We start from the raw sequence: 20,040 nt of genomic DNA, 5'->3' as shown, positions 1-20,040 counted from the left end.
CAGGTACAGGGGGATCAGTGCCCTAGAAAGATCCTTTCTCCTCCCCCAAGACTAGCAATCACAATATAAAGTATGCAAATAGTGAAAGTTGAAGAATTATGCAAAGTCAGTATGCAAATCTGCTCTATTTGCACAATATATGCACCATCATAGAGCACAACATTTCTTGGTACAGAATTGAAAATGCCTGGGCATAGGCGCTTGCTTTTAAAAAAAATCTGACGATGAGGCTGCCCAGACTTCAGAGTAGGGCAAAGGTTTACCTCGGTAGTTCAAAGAAACCCTTGACCCTTTCCAGAAGAGGTGATGACTGCATCTCTCAAGCCTTGCTGCTTTTCTTCCACAGCACCTGCCACCTTTGGAAAGCTTTCGAGGAAATTTACAATAATGCCAGGCAATTATGAAGCATTCATAATTTTGTCTTTCACTGTCAGCTTCCCACAATCCAAGGTTTATGTATAACCTAAGCTATGAATATGCATGCACTGACTCACAAGAAGAAAACCAAGCTATAGGAAGGAATGAAGGACAGGCCTTTTCTAGTGTCATCACAATCAACATGAACCTAACATTTATATAGTGCAGCTTTCCCAACGTTTGGGTCCCCAGATGTTGCTGGACTAGTTCCCATAATCCCTGATCATTGGCCATTCTGTCTGGGACTGATGAGAGTTGTAGTCCAGTAACATCTGGGGACCCAAAGGCTGAGAAAGGTTTATACAGTGCATTTAATACCCTAAAATAACCACACATTATAGGTTTTTGTAAGAATACAATAGGGTAAAATAGGTCAGTATTAGCCCCATTCTGTAGGTGGTGGTGGAGGCGCTTAAGGCCAACTACTGAGTTGAGGCAAGAGGCAAGATTCAAACCAAGAACTTCTCAATTCATAGCTCAGCCTTCACCCTCAGGTACACTTTTAAGGTAGGAAAACATTCTTCACAAGGAAGATCACATTCAGTGAAGTCATGTGAACAGAGTTTCCTTTTCATTCTGCTTTCGGAGGGGGTTGCTCCATGATGGCTTGAGGCTCCCTAGCAAGTGTCAGAGAAGGCCCTAACTGGCAATGGTCACCCAAATTAGTTCAGGAATAGTAAGAAGTAACTCTCTTTTCAAAGAGAAGCCTGTCCTCTAGATTGAACCCTTCAATACCTCAGTCAGCAGAAGCAGAACAGAAATTTGAAAGTTACAGGTCTGTTGAAAATGAAGTGACATTGGGCCTGTCACAGTATCTTAGCCGACCTACCTCACAGGGTTGTTGTGAGGAGAAAATGGGGAGGGAGAGAACCATGATGCCACCCTGAGCTTCTTGGAGAAAAGATGCAATATAAATGTAATAAAAAGTTAAATTCCCATGGCCATAGTTAACAGGGGTGTGCATCTGCTCCAGGTGAAGTTTGAAGCCGGAAACAAAGCAGATTACTTTGGAGCAATTTAGATTTTGTCCAAGGCAAGGCAGGGCTTCCGCTAAAGCAGTCTGAAGCATTTCCCCATAAAGTTCTCCATAAAAAGAAAATGGCAGGCATGGAGAAAGGACAGAAGGTGTAGTTTTGTGACTTAAAGTTCTAACTTCCAACTAGAATAACTTTGCCAGGGTTATCCTTTATACTTCCAGTCACAGTCCTTTTGAGAGGGATGTAGAAGGAACCTCTTGGTGGTAATTAATTGAGGAAGAAACAAAAACCAAACCTCTAACTACTTTCAAAATATTTTAATATTTTTCATTAAACATAACTCACCCTTGCACAATCCTTCTGAAATTGTACAAATTATTTACCAAAGGGCACATCTGCAATGTAAACAATTTTCATACAGACTGCCCCAAAATCACAAGGGTATGTATGTGAGCAAATCTATTTCCCCCAAACTTTAAACTCCCTTGCTCAAAAACCCTGAACCTGTGTGAAATTTTGCAGGCTCCAAAGTGGCAAATATGGCTGTAAATTCCACCCAATTTTGTCAAAACATAAATTTATAGGCAACCCCTTTAAAAAGAAATCCTCAAACTGCAAAGATATCTAGGACAGACATCCCTGCACCCATCTGTGTTAAATTTGATTCCACTCAGAAGGGACCAATATGTCTGCAAATTTCATCCAATTGGAGAACCATGTATACCACCTTGACCTCCCTGGAGGAAATGTGAGATATAAGTATAATAAAGAAATAAAATTCTGTCAAAAGGTTACAGCTGCTTGTTCATTTCCCCATGTAAACCAAGGGAGAGACATACAAAGCTTTGGACTTTCCAAAACAAGACTCCACTTTGGACCTGAGGTGCTTAAGAGTTAAATTGGCAGGCTTTCCAAAATGGAGCCCAAACTAAATCTTGTCTTTGGTGTAAGTTAACAGATATTCATACTTTTAAAAAGCACTTCAGTACTTAATAAGTAGCCATTTATAGTTGTAAGTGGGTGCTGGTCACAGGAAGAAAAGAGGTCCAAAAGGAATAAGAGACAGGCATCAATTCTGCTGAAAAGTGAACAGCAACATCAAAAGGCACAATGCGAGTTGGCGCGCACACAGGTTACATTTTCACATTCAATTTTGATCTGCTAGAATTTAGAAGTAATACTTTAAGTACCACCAGAGGTTGAGAGCAAAGCAAGGTGAGGATGGGAAGAGAAATGATACCAGAATGATTGGGTGAAAAACATTCCAGACCAGGGAATCTTGGTCATCAAAAGAGATATATCCTGTTTGTGAAGTCAGGATGGAAAATGAAGGTATAGGCAGATCAGGAAAGGAAATCAGTGGTAGATAACTTGTCTCTGCCAAAAAATGATGTTTGTGTGTTAACCCGCCCGCAAAAGCTTGAAAATCTATCCCCCACCCCTGTTCCCTTCTTCTAAGCCCAACTCAGACTCTTCCAATCATTATGTTGGAAGAAAGGAGGAGGAACTGGTTGAAAGGTATGCCCGTCCCTGCCTTCAAAACATGTGCAGCCAATCTCTACTGAAGTTTCAAAAGCAAGGTGACTGAATCAGTTTCAGTGGTTGGAGCAAAGCTATTCTGTTCTTACCTCACCCCTCCATGACTAGCAAAACCAGAATTATGCTAAGAGTAGCAATTTCTTATTTTGTATAATTTCTACGCACAATCATTTTTAACTTTTCTTGGTGCAGAACTTTTTTGCAGAGTCTACACATTTTATAAACTTCATGTGCCTCCCATCATTGTCTCCTCCTCCATGTCAGCTGCATGTCTCCATTATAAATCCTTAATTGTCTGCTCATAAGAAAGATACCATTTTATAGTACCACAGAATTTAGGGATATATGATATCCCTTTTCATTTTACTTTTCCAGATCATTTGAGAGAAGCAGAATGACACTACATGTGCATATGGCATTAATAAAAGAGCATTATCTATATTTTACTCTGCCAACAGTATCTATTGCTTGCCTTCTAAATAGGTTTTGAAACATTTCATGTATCAACTCACATACACTCTTTTCCATGCAGTTAAAGCTCCCGCAGTTACACCGCTTAGCTGCAATTTTTTTTCCCCTTCCAGAATAGCAACCAGTACATAAGGGTTGGCTTGAATTTCTAGGATTAACTTTTAAAAAATCCTCTGTGGTGTCTGATAAAATTCAACAGCTGGCTTTGATTATGCAAAGCTTTTTAAAAACAAGAGCCTCACATAAAAAACCACTCACTGCAGGTTTGAGTGTAAAGATCTCACAACTGGATTTCCTATAGATAGAAAATTCTTGTCATAGCTAAGCTATTAACTCATTTTCCCTTTTCAACAGCATAACAGTCTTTAGGAACACAGCTGAAATGGAGTTGGCCTCTAAGAAATTTTGCATGAACATTTCTCAAGGAACAAGCGAATACCAGACTTAGCTGCTTTGAGAAACAAGAGGAGTTTCAGTCTCAAGTTTCCTTTCCATTTTTGTTAACAATTACATAAAAGCTATCTTTAAAACTCTACTTTTCTTTCCTCAGTATTTAGAAAGCTTTGTGTAGTTCCCAAAATAGCTTTCTATAAAGGTTGCCACAATCATCCCAGCCTCTTCAGCAGGCAGGACTTGGATCAGCCATGATGTTGCTGACTGCACAGAGGAAGGAAATGGTTGTTAGGGCAGGCGCAGAGCTTGGAAAAGTTACTTTTTTGAACTACAACTCCCATCAGCCCCAGCCAGCATGGCCACTGGATTGGGCTGATGGGAGTTGTAGTTCAAAAAAAGCAACTTTTCCAAGCTCTGGAGGCGTAAGACAAACCATGAATGTGAAGACAGAACCATCAGACTCCTTCATAAGGTATCCAGGGACCACAGAGACACTTCTTCAGTTGACTGATCTTTATGTGTGAAGGTTCTCTCCTCTAGAAGTACAGATGCAGAATCAAAACTTTTTAAAAGTGCAGTTCTGTATCCAGTCAATGTTTTAGAGGAACAAAAACAAGATGGATGGAAATCCTTGTGATTTTGTATTGTTCTTGATTTTATTTTATCTTCTTGTAAACTATCCTGGGAATCATCTGGTGAAAGGGCAGTAAGTAAACATTCAATAAAACAATCTTTTCATGGTACTGGGTCAAGCACAAAAAATTGGAGGATGCGATTTAAAAGAGAGCAGGAAGGATAAACCTGTGCCATGTATGTTTGAATATACTTCAGTAAAACCCACAGGTCACGTGGACTGAAAAGGTCAAAGGCACAGCTCCTGCTGGGATAGTCTTTAGCTCAGTGGGAGAGCACATGTTTGGCATGCAGATGGTCCCAAGTTCAACCCACTGAGGAAGGTCCCTGCTTGAGACCTTGGAGAGTCAGTGCCAGAGTAAACATTACTCAGCTAGGACCACCAATGATCAGTTTCATATCCGTGTTGTAAACTTTCTGACCCTCCTTTATGCCCACTACAATCCTATGTACTTCTCTAAGCCATATAAAGCCAGGATTTTTTGGATCTCTATGCGGGGATCTGAGAGAGAGCGTATACACCCACAGTTGTTATAACTATAGCAGCTAATATTGCATACAAGTAAAGTAGTAACATTAGAGCTGCTCTGTGGAAGGAGAGCATACCTTTCAAAATCTAGTAGCCAAATAGGTAATACTTACAATGGTTTTATGAGGAAGGTCAGCCAGTAATATCTCCATATTTCAGAGAGGAAGGGAGGAAATTAAGCTTACTGAAATTTGACCTGGAGATTTACTGATCCAAAACTCATGCTACATAAACCCATAAACTCAACACATATTTGGTGATTAGCAACTTTTTAGGCACTGAATTCTTCTTTGCTCTTGACTGAACAGATCTTTCAAAGCAAGAACCATGAACCAACCACAGAAGAAACACAAGTATTTGCCCTAATTTAACATTTATCATCAATTTCAAGTGTTGCAGGCATCTCTGTTTGTCCCTGTAAATGCAGAAGCTGTGGGCTGTACTCTGAAGAAGACAATAAACACTATCTTTCCTCATTCATACGCATGCCTAAACAAGCTGATTTGGCAAACCATTTGATATTCTGGCAGTACCACATTCAAACCACTGATGCCAAATATCCAGGCACAACGCCCACTAACACTATCAGCAATCAAGCTACAACAGGGTACAAAGACAAGTGCCCTACAGGAATAGGGAGGAGCCATAATGGGCAGAGTGGGGAAGGGGCAGCTCAAACAACCACTACCCAATAAGCAGCCTTTTCTCCCTCCCCCAATAAACGTTGAGATGGATGTGGGTGCTGGAACATGAAACATCAAAATGGTAACGGGACCCTACACCTCTCTTGGTTAGTAGGGTCGGAATTTATAGACGTCACACACAAGCATGCACTGATGACTGGAGATAGGTCCTGTGGCTCCAATGAAATGAGAAGTAACTGCCCTAACACTATTCCTTCCCACAAACTGGTTAACCCTCAAACAGCTTGGGGATTAGGCCACATGAAATGGAGTGGGGTGCCAGTGTCAATCCAATGGAGTAGCTCTAGCCACTCCTGCCCTTGAAGTTTAAAAAGTTCCTCACCAAAGACTTATGGGATAAGAAGCAACGTCCTCATATAGATCAGTCATTGGTTAGAGCAGGAAGCAGAGAGTGAGAATAGACTCTCTTCACAATGGAGAAATGTAATCAGGTCCCCCCCCCCAAAGGATCTGTGCATTTTTAACGTATTCAAAAATGATCTGACACCAGGATGAGTAGCAAGGTGGCAAAGTTTGCTGATGACACCAAATTCTTCAGGGTGACAACAACAAAAAGGGACTATGACGAGCTCCACATGGATTTCTGCAAACTCTGCTAAGGGGGCATTAAAATGGCAAATGCAAATGAATGTAAGCAAGTGTAAGGTGGTGCACACTGGAGCAAATATCCTAACCACGTATACATGATCAGGGTCCAAGCTGTCTGTGACTTATCAGGAAAGAAATCTTGGGGTAGTGGTGGGTAACTCAATGAGAATCCAAGGTGCAACAGCTGTGAAAAAGATAAATTTCATGTTAAGGAACACTAGGAAAGGAACCAAAAATATGATTGCCGTTATCGTAATGATTGTCTGTGTGGCTAAACTTCTATGTGTGACCACACTTAGAATACTGTGATTGGTTCTGATGGCTGCATCTCAAAAAGGGATACAGTAGAGTTGGAAAAGATGCAGAAAAGGGCAATCAACATAAGGGGGTTAGAGCAAATCTTGAACAATGGACGATTACAACAACTGTTTGAGGCTTTTAAGTTTAAACAAAAGCAAGTAAGTGAGACACGACAGAGGTGCATCAAATTATGCTTGATGTAGGGGAAGTGGACAGACACATTTTTCTCCCTCTCTTGTAATACTAACATCTAAGGTTATCCAAAGCAGCTGAATACTGAAAGATTCAGGACAGACACAAAGTATTTCACTGTGGAATTTACTGTGGTGATGGCCACCAACTTAAGGCAATTAGAAAATAAATGGAGGATAAGACTAGTGGTCATGATGGCTACTGATGAATACTAGTTGCTAGGGAACAACAGCAGGAGAGGGCTATGCACTAATGCTCTGCCTCTGGGCTCCCCATAGGCATCTAGTTGGCCATTGTGGGAAATAGGATACTGGACTAGATAGGCCTTTGGTCTGGTTCAGAAGGGCTGTTATGTTCACTGCAGACTATTCAGCACTATAATCATGTATCCCTTTTCTCCAACAGGCAGGAATCCATACATCGAAGACAGTTCTCCAGCTAGAGAGATACAAGGAATGAAAGAAGGCTCAACAGCAATGGAATACCGTAAGATGTTCCAAAGAAAAAAAAGGTGGGCTGCAACAAAACTCAAAAGCAGGAAAAGGCAGAGCTTCAAAATGGTAGCAAAAAAATCTCTTTATCAAATATAGCACTTCTTAAGTTTTTTAGTATTTTACAGTAACTATTATTTGATAGAAATTGGCACCATTTGAGGCTCCACCTCTTCATTCACTTCCTCTGTGTGCTGCTGCAACTTACCTTATACCTAATGTTCATTATAAGCCTTAGCTGCTGCAGACGTCTATTCCTAATTTAACTGTGGACGCACAGGGCTAGCATTCTTAAATGTGTCCCGACATCCTCACAACTGGACATAATCCCAATAATGGGGAGCATCTACCTACACTTGAAATCCTCTCCTTTGGCCATACTTGGTATAGCTGAATACAACTAACCACCCTCATACTGAAAAAACAAGGGCTGGGTAGGCCCCCAGCCATCAGATAGCTAAGACTTATAAGACAAACATGTGCTGTCCCAATAGGAGGCGGCAGTCTCTAGGGACATCTGGGAAAACCACCGTGTATGACAGGCAACACAAACTATTCCACCTTGCCTCATCATAGGGACTGTACAGATAAGAAACATCAAACCGAGCCTAGAGGACATGAGAGATGGTGGGTGCAGGGCACAGAGGGCATCAGGAGCTGCCGGAACGAAAACTCTTGGATCTGTACGCTGCTTCACCATATGCTGCACCACGTGCTTTGTAAGTCAAAGGATTCCCCAGCTGCAAAGTATAATTTGGCTACAGAATGACTTCATGCAGACAGTCTTTTGGCTTCTCCCCGTACCCAGACCTGAAAAGTCCACACAAGTTTTCAGGTCAGGCTAGGACCTTCCCTAGGCTGGGAGGGGGCATGGCTGTGACTATCATGAAGGGACTCTGCACTTCTGAATTTGCCACTACACTACAGCTTACGGAATTAACTGGCCTCAAGTTGATTTCCTTTAATTGTACAAAGAATGCTGGACATCAACCTTTGCTGCCTAAACTTGATGTAGGTAACTGAAATCTCCAAGGCTATTTACCATTGTTCTTTGTATTCTGCACCACCTCCTCCAGATGTGATAATCCCCAAACACTAACCCCTATTTCTCCTTGAATAAACACTCAGAAACAATCACTGTTTTGAATATCAGCAGTAACTCAAAGCGATATTTTCCATGACAGAAAGCAGAAGCCAGGAAGTCCAAGCTCTGGCAACTATAGCAAGTATTAATACAGCCAGCACATCATACAGACCATTTAGTTCTAGGGTCCCCAGGGATCCTGGTCAACAGACAGAAGGATTTTCACAACTGAATTTTAGAGGAGCAGATGCAGTTGGGAGAAAAACCAGTTGTACTTTGTGGTGGTGACCTCATGTCCTGTGCAGAACATTAGTTTATAAATTGGGTTGGCATACTTGCTAGCAAAGATTGGGTCAAGAGAAGACCCAGCATATCTAAAGACCATTAACACCTAGGCAGCAGTTATTCTGTTATATCAATGCCAATCCCTTTAAGCCCTCACTTTTATAGGACAACAGTTTCAGTGAGCCATCACCTCTTCTTGCCATCTTAGTATGGTCATGTGAAACTGCTGGAGGGATAGTAAATCACAACTGGCAGAACTCACTTCCCATGCAATTCTTAAAAGGTACAAACAGTCCTATCAGGATTTAGCAATCTTATTCTTCCTTTGCAACTTAGGCCAGTCTCTAGTTCTGCAAACCACAGCTGCTTGCCTGCTTGTTTCCTTCCACTGTGTACTGTTTCCCCCCAATCCTACTTTCTCCTCTCCCCCCCCCAATTATACCCCACCAATAATAATTGTTGCCTTAGGTTGCTGCTTTTTAGCCCACTGACTACTTTGTTCAATTTCCTCTAGCCTAGGGGTGGGGAACCCCTGGCCTCCAGGCCAATCGTGGCCCTCTAACAGGTCCAATTTGCCTCAAAATATGCCCACCAGCTAATGTCACTAATGAGGGTGGGCTCTGAGGCATGCTGCCATCCACCCTTCAGCTCACAGGCAGATCAGAACACACCTTCAATCACCTCCACCCTTCTCCTTCAAAGGTATACAGAGGTCTGAAGTAGAAGTGCAGGGGGGGGGGAGCACTTGAAGGAGCTCTCCCATCCACTCGTCAGCTGATGGGCCAACTGGAGCGCACTTTTAATCTTCACCATGCAAAGAGTATTTGAAGATTGGACAGAGTGGAACATGCCTTCAGGTTTTCTTTGAACTCCTGAAAATCAGGGCTTCAAAGGGAAGCATCACCTGATAACACTATGACATCAGGTGATTGATGGGTGGGCAGCTGAACCCATCTGTCTACTTTGGCCCACCAGGGTTTGGCGAGTTGAAGATCTGGCCCTCCAGCTAGAAAAGGTTCCCCACTCCTGCCCTTGAAGTTTAACAAGATCTCTTTAGAAATCCCCCCTTCATCTGCCCTTTCTTCCTTCAGCTCCAAGATGCTTCTGCTCTTCAGGCCATTCCTCCTTTATCTATTCTTCCCTCCTATTTCTCAATTCATTATCTACTTTGCATCTTTCTTTCAGCCACTTTGACTCTGGGCTTCTTGGCCCCAGGGACCTATCACCAGTATTCAGCCTGTCCCAAAGCTGGTCCTTTCCTTCCAGGGCTTGCAAGTGTTAAACCCAGCCAAATTGGCAACATTCCCTTCTTTTACAGAAGTTGGACTGAAAACATTCTAATGCTTTTTTCCCTTGAGCAGCTAGAATGTTCTTGATGAGAATATGCTGTGCAATTATACCTGTTCAACCAATTGATGCTAGAAACTCCATAATTTGTACCGTATTGGAGTGAAGAGCCAGAGGTTTCTTTGACTTTTCTACCAAATACTGACAAGGAAACCCACTTTAATCTGAAAAGCAGTTTGCTTCTTCAGCAGTCCTAATAATCTACTGTAAAAAATTCAAGAAACTACAGGCTGCATGCATGGTACACCCCCATCTCCATTTATGCCTAGTTTTGTTGGATTATGGTCACAGAGGCCAAAGTTTTCACTTGGAAACCCTTTCTAATGTCCTCCCATATGATAAATGTAGAACAGCTGCTAACAAGCAAAGAACAGCAATCCTCAGCAGCTACAGGAGAAGTTAACAATGGAAGTAAAAAGCTAGAGAGCAGCACAAACCGTGCTATGAATCCAATTGCAAGAACAACAGGATATGGTAAAACAGAATTAGGCTTCGCCACAAGTGCAAGATCATGAGGTCAAGACAAAATAAACTTGCCTGCACCATAACTATGCTAGATGTAATCAAACTCTTTCACGCCACTGAGTAAAAATAAGTTTAGTGTGCAAGTTTTACTTAAGTGGAAAGGAACCTTGCGCTACAGACAGCAAATGCCCCCACACAAACACAACCTATTTGGCCACATCATGTTGGAAAGCCCAGCACAAGAGACAACTGGAGTTATATATGAGAGACAAGTTCCTCAGAAGAATTACAGAACAGTCAGACCAGTAGTCCAGCTATGCCAATATACTGAAACTGTGGGCATCAAATATTTGGAATCCACCCCAAGACAATAAAGGTATGATCATCCAGTCTCTCCTACCTACGCCTGACTTCCAGCAGGTGGAGTTAAAGACATCCTCAGCATAAAATTTTAGCCCTTGGTCATTTTCACTAGCTTCTCAAAAATCCAACAATCATGGATTATTCCAATTAACACTGGAATAAAATCCTGGGAACATAGGCACATTGGCTAGCAAGGAATAGCCCAATCTAGCATTAGAAGGACAGGGTCATTGTTATCAAGGAGCTCAGCCTCCCTGCCATCTTTTATTAAAATGAGATGTTATGCTAAGCTTGGCTGAAGCCCTCAGGAGAAGAAGAAAACAGCACCGTGCTACCTTCCTTTAGTACATTCACTACAAGTTACTTCCACCAGTTGTGCACAGGGGCATGAGTACTCCAAAATACGCAGATGCCTTTTTCCTGGCTCCTACCACAATCAAGGCATCCAAAACATGCCCACTAACAGGCCACCTCAGAGCTCTGGTGAAGGAAAATGCCATACATGAGGGACTGCAACCACCAGTCAACACATAAACATCCATTAGCATCCATTAAGGATATTAGGAATCTCCACCCACAATGTATAAATGAAACCCCGTTTGCACTATACAGTAGGGCCCCGCTTTACGGCACTTCGCTAATGCGGCGGTCTCAATTAGATGCAATTAGTCTAAAGCCCCACTTATACGGCGCTTGTTCCACTTTTACGGCGGTTTTCAGGTGTCGCGCGCCATTCTATTCAATGAGTTCCGCTTTTCAGTGGTTTTCGCTTTTCAGCGGGGGTCCGGAACGTAACCCACCGTATGAGTGGGGCCCTACTGTACAAACCTTTGCACTCAGCACCCATGGCAGGAAAACAGAGATGTTACGAGTTCTCTAGGTACCCCCCTCCCACATAGGTCTAGGCAAACCCTCCCCTCAGGTACGAAATCTATAAGAAAAGTAAGCAACTAGAGTTTGATGTCCTGCTTTAGTTCATTTGACTGAGGTCAGTCCAGATTGAATGAACTCTGTGCATCCCTGTGCCATTTTCTCTTCCCTCTCTAGTTTCCTCTTCTCCATCTAATATTTTTTCTTCTGTTCTACTCAGGGTTGTAAGGAAACACATAGCCTTATGTTCCCCCTCATACCTGTGCCTTAGTTTCTCTTCCCTTTCTAATGCTGCTTTCTTTCTCCCCTTTTGAAACTCACAAGCAAGTTACCTGTAATCTCTGCCAGTGAAGCATATCCACTTTTGAATTCCTCCTTCTAAACCGATTAGGCTCTCCATGTGTCTTTTTTGCTTCTATTGCCATCCTGTTCCCTTTCCATATTTGGTATGAGTCTTCTCATAGCACCAGCATGTTGTTCCATCTGTCTTGATCTATAGATTTACCCAAATAGTTGGTCTAATCTGAGTGCTGCTTCTGTACCTAATCTTTTATTTCTGCAATAACCTGTAATCTTTTATTTGATTATTCCAGTATTGGCTCCTTGTATCATTGCTAATTCCCTTAGTAATAAGGTCAAGGGGTCCCTGAGGCTTGCTGTGACTTTTGGCTCAAAAGCTAAACATGAGTTCTTCCACATGCAATCAGACATTAAAACATGTTTGTAGATTAACACATGTGGTACAATGATAGAACAAGCTCTTATTGCTGGAGCAATTCCAATGCAGCCAGGAGTGGTAAAATTGCATTCCCCACAACTGGGGCATTACTGCTATGACTAAGCATCCGACACGGAATGAGCTGCCCAAGGAGCTTAGCCTGATGTACAGCTGCATGGCTCTATTACTAGTAACACTATGAGTTAGAAATCATAATGTTATAGAGTGGATAATGCTTGGATTCTATCATCTTCCGCAGTTGGCACAGTATCTCTGAAGCTCAAGGCCAGACAGGTAAGAGTCTTCTTTTATGCGTCTCTCATCTAACTCCACTACAACTCTGTACTTCCCCCTTGCCTAGACCATGATTAAACCAAAACCAATGAGACCGAGTGAACCAAAATAACATAGAGTGGAACAAAATGGTCACACCAGAATTCAAGGGAAATACTAGCTGCCCATGTGCAATTTCAGGTCCCATATTCACACCTGTATGTCTTGCCATCTTTGTGCTGGTCTTCATCATCCTCATTTGATAACACAAAAGGGTCACTCATCTCTGGCAGGCCAGATTCCTGTAGCCGCTTCTTTTTTCTACCTCGAGGAGCTTTTGGGGTTATACCTCCAGCACCACTGGCTGCCCCGCCCTCTGAAAGAACCGTAGCCCCCTTCTTGGAAAGGTCAGGAACTACTTGGAGAGTTGCCTGGGAACCAGGGGGAAGTGCCGAGACAATCATCGGTGCCGAGATGGGAAAGGTTTGCACGGAAGAGGCTGTGGTCACCAGAGACCCAGAGGGAGAAGTAATCACCAAACCAGGACCTGCAGTGAGGAGAAAGGGTCAGATATCAACTCCACAAAGAGTATCTATCCATCTTTCAAGATGTCCAGAAAAGGAAGCCTTGTACATTAAATCTTTTGGTGGTAGGTAAAGAGTGGATGTCATTCAATGAAACAGTTGAATGAAGGGGGGTAGCCCAGAATGACGAAAAATCGTAAGTAAAAAGTCACAGTTTTATTCCATTTATGTAAATTAAAATTGTAAAAAAAGCCCAACGCATTTCAAACTCCAACTGAGATCATTTGAGACAAACTATATTTTACTCTGCAACTTCCAATAAACATGCATACAAGATTTTTCCCCGTTGTAAATACACGTAATAGTAACAAGATCCCTAAGAAACGAGAGGCTGCAATCACTCAACAATTACGAACTCTAGCTGAGAGCATTTGAGACAGACTATATTTTACTCTGCAGCTTTCAACAAACACGCTCACTAGATTCGGCCTGACGAACGTGCTGCTGATAGTCTACAATCTTTTGAACAGAATTTGAATCATCATTACTTTGAATGAAGAATTTAAAATAAGCATGTGGGTAAAGAAATGTATGTACTCCCATCCCACCCTCCCCTTTTTCAAAAAACAGAAACTGTAAGTTACAAGTTTGTACAGAATGTTTGGTGATTCCAATGTATATCTGTCTCTTTCAGCCCCTGATGAAGGCTATATAAGATTAGCCGAAACGCGCTGGGCTTTTTTTACAATTTTAATTTACATAAATGGAATAAAACTGTGACTTTTTACTTACGTTTTTTCGTCATTCTGGGCTACCCCCCTTCATTCAACATTAAATCTTTTGCCACATAAGGTATTCCATATGCTGGAACAATTAGTGCTGGACTAGGACTTGGGTTGCCAAAAGGATAAAATAGGGGGCAGGGAGAGGAAGAGCCCTGTATGTTGATTTCCAACAAATCTGCTCCCCACAATGAGTGTGGTGCTGTCTTCTGGCAAGCATGACAAGCAGCTAACATTTATCTCCGCTTGGAAGATGCAAAGGTGGGCAGAGATAGTTTCCTGGCACCCCCCCCAAGCTCCGAAGTTGAGAGGAAGGCTGCGAATTGTTGGCAGCTGCATGACACAAGTGCCCAAAGAGGCTTGGCAACCCAGGGGCTAACTGGCAAATCCCCCTCCTGTTCCAGAGCAGGAACTGGATGCTGCAACCTGAAGATTGTCCGGCTGACCTTCAGGCACCGGCATCCAACAATGCAAACTCCCCACCAAACTTTTCCCAAGGAAAGCATCAAGTGGGTGGGAGGTCAGAGAGCCAATGACCACAATTTTTGTAGACCCCTGTATATATGATACTTTGAACTACTTGAGGAAAATATAATAAATAAATCCTAGAATACAGGGCTGGAATAGAGAAAGCAAGTGAGTAGGTAGATATTTTATGGTACAGAAGCATTCGGGTCATACTGCCCGTTTGGACAGAATATTATTTTTTCACCATTTGAGACAAGGATTCACCATGCTCCTTTACTAAAAACAACTCAAACCCTGTTTCTTTGAGCTGTACCCCTCCACTGCTACTGCACCCTCCAAATTTTCTCACCTGTTGTCATGAGGCCAGCAGACTGCACAGGCACCACAGTGATGTTCTGAGTCACAGAAGCCTGGCTGTGTGGAGTAAGCTGTTCCGGCTTGGTGTCAGAATCCATAGAAATGTTCGTGGGAAGGGCCACAGAGGTGGGTACAGTCAGCAATGTAGGATAGTGGGGGGGAGCCAGACCACAGCCCTTCTCTGAGGGCAACAGTTGCTCCTTCATCTTGTTAAGGAACATACTGTTGTCAATCTACATTGAAAGGAGGTAAGTGGGAGACTTTAGAATTGCTATGGGTAAACTCTGCATGAAGCACGTTGAAATTCAGATATTCCTTACCTGTCCTGAGACTGTGGGCACTGCTGGCCAAAAATACGGAGAGGAGTTGAAATGAGATTCTTCCATTCTAGCTGAGGGAGAGAAAGACAGAAGGCTTGATGTCAAACCAAAGAACATTTATATCCGACTACTGAGACACAGCACATTTCTCAATAGCCCCAATTCTGCTTCTGAGGTTCCATGAGCCTGCTGAACAAACTGAGTTCTGCTAATGTGCTCTGGTGTTCCTAAGCTTCAGAAGCCCAAATTAGCCCCCAAATTCCTGAGTCTCCTCTAGAGAAGAACAGGGTCTATATGCAAAGTAATGATCTTCTCAGAAACACAAGAGCTTTTGCTCTTCAAAATCTAACATGTCAGAAAGTCAGGGATCTCCATATTTCCCCCTTTTCTTCTGAAACGCTGTCAAGATGCCAAACAAACCACAGCAGGGGAGATGTTGCACAAATGCATACAATTGCAAAGCTCCTAGAATGTTAAACAAAACAAACAGTTGCAGCTTCATCGGTGCGAACATTTGATGACAGAACTACAGAACAATCCCTAACAACTCAGGACACAGACAGCAGATAGGGAACTCTGGATGTTGTCGTTCTGAAGTCTATTAATGACTGTCGAATCATTGGGAGTTTGAAAAAGCAGGTCTCATTTGCTTCAGCTCATTGGGATACAATTGAGGTGGGGCCAAATATTGTTCAAATGATCTGCTGAAAACTTGTATATGTAGTTGAGCCCAAACTACATATATCCTAGCTCTGAATCCTGTATGACAGGGGGTCCCAAACTGTAGTCCATGGACTACCAGTGGTCCATGAGCTTAATTCAGGTGGTCTGCGATGCGCCTGTGAAGAACAGGAACAGCGGCTACTCTGGGATGACCAGAAGCAACTTGAAAGGGCTGGAGAGAGGATTAAGAGCCACAAACACATTGTATTTTATTCTATTACAATTTAAATTCTTGGAATTCAAGTTGTAATACAAAAATCATACAGCACCTAGCGCAGCACATTACAATTGCTACAACAGGCAGAAAAATCATTAAGTGGTCCTTGTGATGTTCCTGCTTATAGTGTAAATATGGTAAGTGCTGTTTATATAGAAGACATATGGTAAGTGGAGTGAAAGAGGAGGGGGGAAGTACATGAGCAGTAGAATGCTGGATGATTGGCTGAGCGTTTGAATGGCTGGGAGTATAAATGGAAGAATGACAGTTGAATCTGGGTGGATGTTAGTAGGGTGGAGAAGAAGGTGTTTGGTGGTGGATGTTGGGAGTGTGGAGAAAGAGGTGTTTGAGGGTGGAGGTCAGGAGTGTGGAGAAAGAGGGAGTTGGAGTTCTGATTAATAAGTCAAGTACAAAACAGGAATAGATAAAACCATACGCTTGTGAAACATTCTAGAACTAATCTTGTTATTTCTGATATTTAATAAATACTTATTTGGTTTACCAAAGGCCTGATCCTTGGCTGGGGGATATACATACCAGAAGGGAGGGCAAGGTAATTACCAAGGCTGAACAGAATCAGTATCTAATGGTGGCAGAGGTGAAGGGAGGAATAATAACAATTCAAGTATCCAGAGCAACCCAGAGTTGTATGCGTTATCTATAAAGATACAAGGGGGTTGGGAACAGCATAAGCACGCAGTCACAAAAGTAACCAGCTAGAGAGAGACTCAGGCAAAGTCTCTGGGAGTATTGGTTATAGGATGTGACTGGTGGTGCTGCCTAGCAGGGGGATCTAGTGAGATCTGTGCTAGAGCGGAGTGAGAAACCATATAAAGGACGGTCCGGACTAGTGGTATCCCTGGTGGTGCCTAGTGAAAGGCAGTAGCCACAAGCAGGTGGGAACCTGACAGGGAGAACCAGAGAAGGATGTCACAGTCCTCCAAGACCCTCAGCAGTTTTCAAGTGGTCCATGGGGAAAAAAAGTATGGGGATCGCTTTCTATGATCAACAGGACATAAAAAACTCCAGATGTGCCAAGACTGCAAGAATCCTGGGTCCAGACTCCCTATTTGCAGTCACTCCCACGCAGCTAATACACAACTCCCTAAAAAAAATTTCCCTTCAATCTGCAGACCTTTGAAAGAGCCTAAAAACAGAGATTTCAAAGATCTGTAGAACTCTGAAAAAAAACACTCTCACTAGAAGAGCCAAAATATTAAGAGAAACCCCCACACAGAACATGCAATGGTGAATGTGAATACAATATAACTTTGATCTTATGGTAGGAAAACAAGATGCATGGTCTGGATGTTCCACCTCATCATACAGCCTTTACATTATATGACACAGACATACCAGGAAAATATTACTTTCCTTTATTAAAAAAAAATCCATCCAGAATAATTCTCGATCATATGTCTGCAACAGAGCTTTGTCAAGAAGTACCATTAGTTGATCCTGAATTTAAATGGGAGCTATAGCGAAAGAAAGACAATTCACAGGATGTTCCAAAGTAAACAGAGAGAAAATATGAACTATGACACCACTTATCACAACTTCCATAAAGAAAAGTTTCTTTAATATGATAATGCATACATATTCAGTAATGCAATACCAGCCTCCCAATGACTTCTAATGACCAATGATTACAATCCTATGCATACTTTCTTGGTAGTAAGCCTCATTAGGCTCAAGTAAATTTGCTCAGGATGTGATTATAAAAGCTTAGGATCACCTAATGTTCTACTAAAAAGTAATCGTTTCTGTTGTCAAACCAAACTAACTTTCTTCTCAACTGCAGTCAACCATCAAGAGTTACCTGTGTAGTTCTCAACCAAACAAACAACTTACAAATTCAAATACGTGTTTATCATCAAAACGAATTTAACAATTTGCAGATAGAATGCTACTACACATGGCCATCTCCCATTTCAAGATCTGGATTTCAAGTGGGTACAGATCTGAATAACTCTTTGGCAATATGGATGAGGGTTTCAAGTTACAGCCAACACCAAATATGCAAAATATGAAAATATAAACTACTGACATACTGCCACTTATCCAAACTTTGCTAACCTCATAACTGTGGAGTTCACAAGGGATTTGGTTTCTATCCAAGAATACTACTAAGCATAACTAGAGAAGCCATGTCATAGAGCAATTAAAAAACAATTACTCTTGATTTCACTGACCGGTTAAATCAACCAAAACTTATGTGTGCTCCAGGCTGGAGCATGAAGTACCACAGACAATGAAATAAGCCATTAGGAAGCGACAGCCTATTATGCAGCAATAAATTAAATATACTCAGCTATATTTTTGTGGATGGGAGGTAGCTACAAGATTACATGAAAAATCTAGAGGGTAAGGTGAGTTGGTTTTTATGGTAAGACTCCAGCATAAAAGTTATAAAGTTGCAAATGGAAACACACCAAACCACCGTGCAAACAACTCAAATTGTGGGGGAGTTAGCAATCTTACACTGCAATACTAACATTTAAACACTGATAATCACGAAGTCATTGGAACCCTATTAGACTCTGCCAAAACATTAAAAAAATAAGAGAATAAAGCCTTAACTTATTCAGTGGGTGAGAACTACCTACTACAAGACCTCTCCTTGCCAGAAATCTGTGCTTTGTCTCCCCCTTCCAGATACCACCCACTCCAATCCCACTCTAGAAGACAAAACCAGTTCAAGAGCCTAAGTTTTCAAACAGGAGTGTAAAAAAGAAAGAAGACGCTTTACCAGAATTCCAAGTGTAGCTTACAATAGACCTCTACCACACTTAAAACTGTGTGCAGAAACCGAGGATAATTGGGGGAGGGGTGACACAGGGGTATTGACTCTGGGAAATAGTTAGGTGACGGAACTGGCTCTGCAACCCGTTTATGACTGTGAGGAAAGCTCTATCAGACTAGACCACAGGTCCACATAATCCAGCTAATTGTTTCAGAGAAACCCACCAGCAGGGCATAAACCCTCCTTTTTATACACAGCATCTGTTATTCAGAAGGATGCTGCCTCTGAACATGGAGGTTCCACATAGGTACCATGGACAATAGCCACCGACAGCCTTATCCTCCATGAATTTATCCAATCGCCTTTGAGAACCATCCAAAACAGCGTACATCACATCTTGAGGCAGCAAACGTGCATGATGTGAAAAACGACTTCTTTTTCTCAGCCCTGAATCTGCGGCCAATCAATTTCACACAGTGAGAAAGCCCACTCTCTGCCTTTGAGGAACCACATCTGAATTGCTAGGGGCGTGAGGAGAGCGGAGGGGGAAAGCCAGAGGCCACCACTCCCTCCCCTCGGCCGCCCACCACCACCCCGCCGCCGTGTCCTTTCGCTCGCACTGACCCCGCCCGCGGCCCCTCGCTCTCCGCCCCGGCCGGGCCGACGCAGGGAACAGCGGCCGGGCCGACGCAGAGTCCAGCGGCGCACGGGCCACCAGCTGAGATGGGGCAGCCCCGGGGCCGCCTCCGCCCGCCGCCACCACCGCCGCTCCGCCGGACAGCCAGGCGGACAGCAGACAGCCCTTATCTTCCGTTTCCGGGTGACTCAGTCCCGGAAGCGCCCCTTGTCGAGGAAAGCCACTCATATTTTCCCGCCCGCTGCCCATTCCCCAGCCTCTCCCGGCCCCCGGAGACAGCCCCCCGGCTCTGGCCCTAGTGGCGGCAACGGCAGCCTCCTTCTCACCGGAAAAGAGAGCTAGAAGTTACTTCCGAGTTCAAGAGAGGAGGGTCTGAGTTAACACTTCCGGGGCGCCCGGCTGCTGGTAGCTGAAGATTCCCTTTGCGCGCCGGAAGTTATGTTCCTTGGCGGCCAAAAATTGAATTTCGAAAACAGAGAGCGCAGAGCTGAGCGCGCGCGAAGAAAGATTCCACGCGCAACAGGTTCCGATTCTCCTGGACCGCATCGGGCGGGGTAGCCTCTCTCGCCCCCCTCCTCTGGCAGGAGACCAGTCACGCCTCCGAGGGTTCTGTTAATACGTACACTTCCC

At 43.1% G+C, this 20,040-nt stretch overlaps 1 protein-coding gene across 5 annotated transcripts in view; it reads right to left on the bottom strand.

Moving 5' to 3' along the window:
* ZNF384 (zinc finger protein 384) overlaps nucleotides 1-19,800 on the bottom strand; it is a 31,018-nt gene extending 11,218 nt beyond the window's left edge. For 2 of the 5 annotated variants that reach the window (XM_061637166.1, XM_061637175.1), the window contains exons 1-4: nucleotides 19,398-19,724; nucleotides 15,091-15,161; nucleotides 14,763-15,003; nucleotides 12,856-13,186 (exon numbers count right to left, since the gene is read on the bottom strand). In XM_061637166.1, the coding sequence (XP_061493150.1) occupies nucleotides 12,856-13,186; nucleotides 14,763-15,003; nucleotides 15,091-15,161; nucleotides 19,398-19,659 (905 nt within the window). In that variant the 5' untranslated portion in view covers nucleotides 19,660-19,724. The other 3 variants (XM_061637193.1, XM_061637183.1, XM_061637203.1) reach the window with 3 other exon arrangements.
* Between the last annotated feature and the right edge of the window lie 240 nt (nucleotides 19,801-20,040).

The sequence above is a fragment of the Rhineura floridana genome, chromosome 1 (assembly GCF_030035675.1).
Source record: "Rhineura floridana isolate rRhiFlo1 chromosome 1, rRhiFlo1.hap2, whole genome shotgun sequence".
Lineage (NCBI taxonomy): Eukaryota > Metazoa > Chordata > Lepidosauria > Squamata > Rhineuridae > Rhineura > Rhineura floridana.
This window is presented reverse-complemented; position numbering and strand designations above follow the sequence as displayed.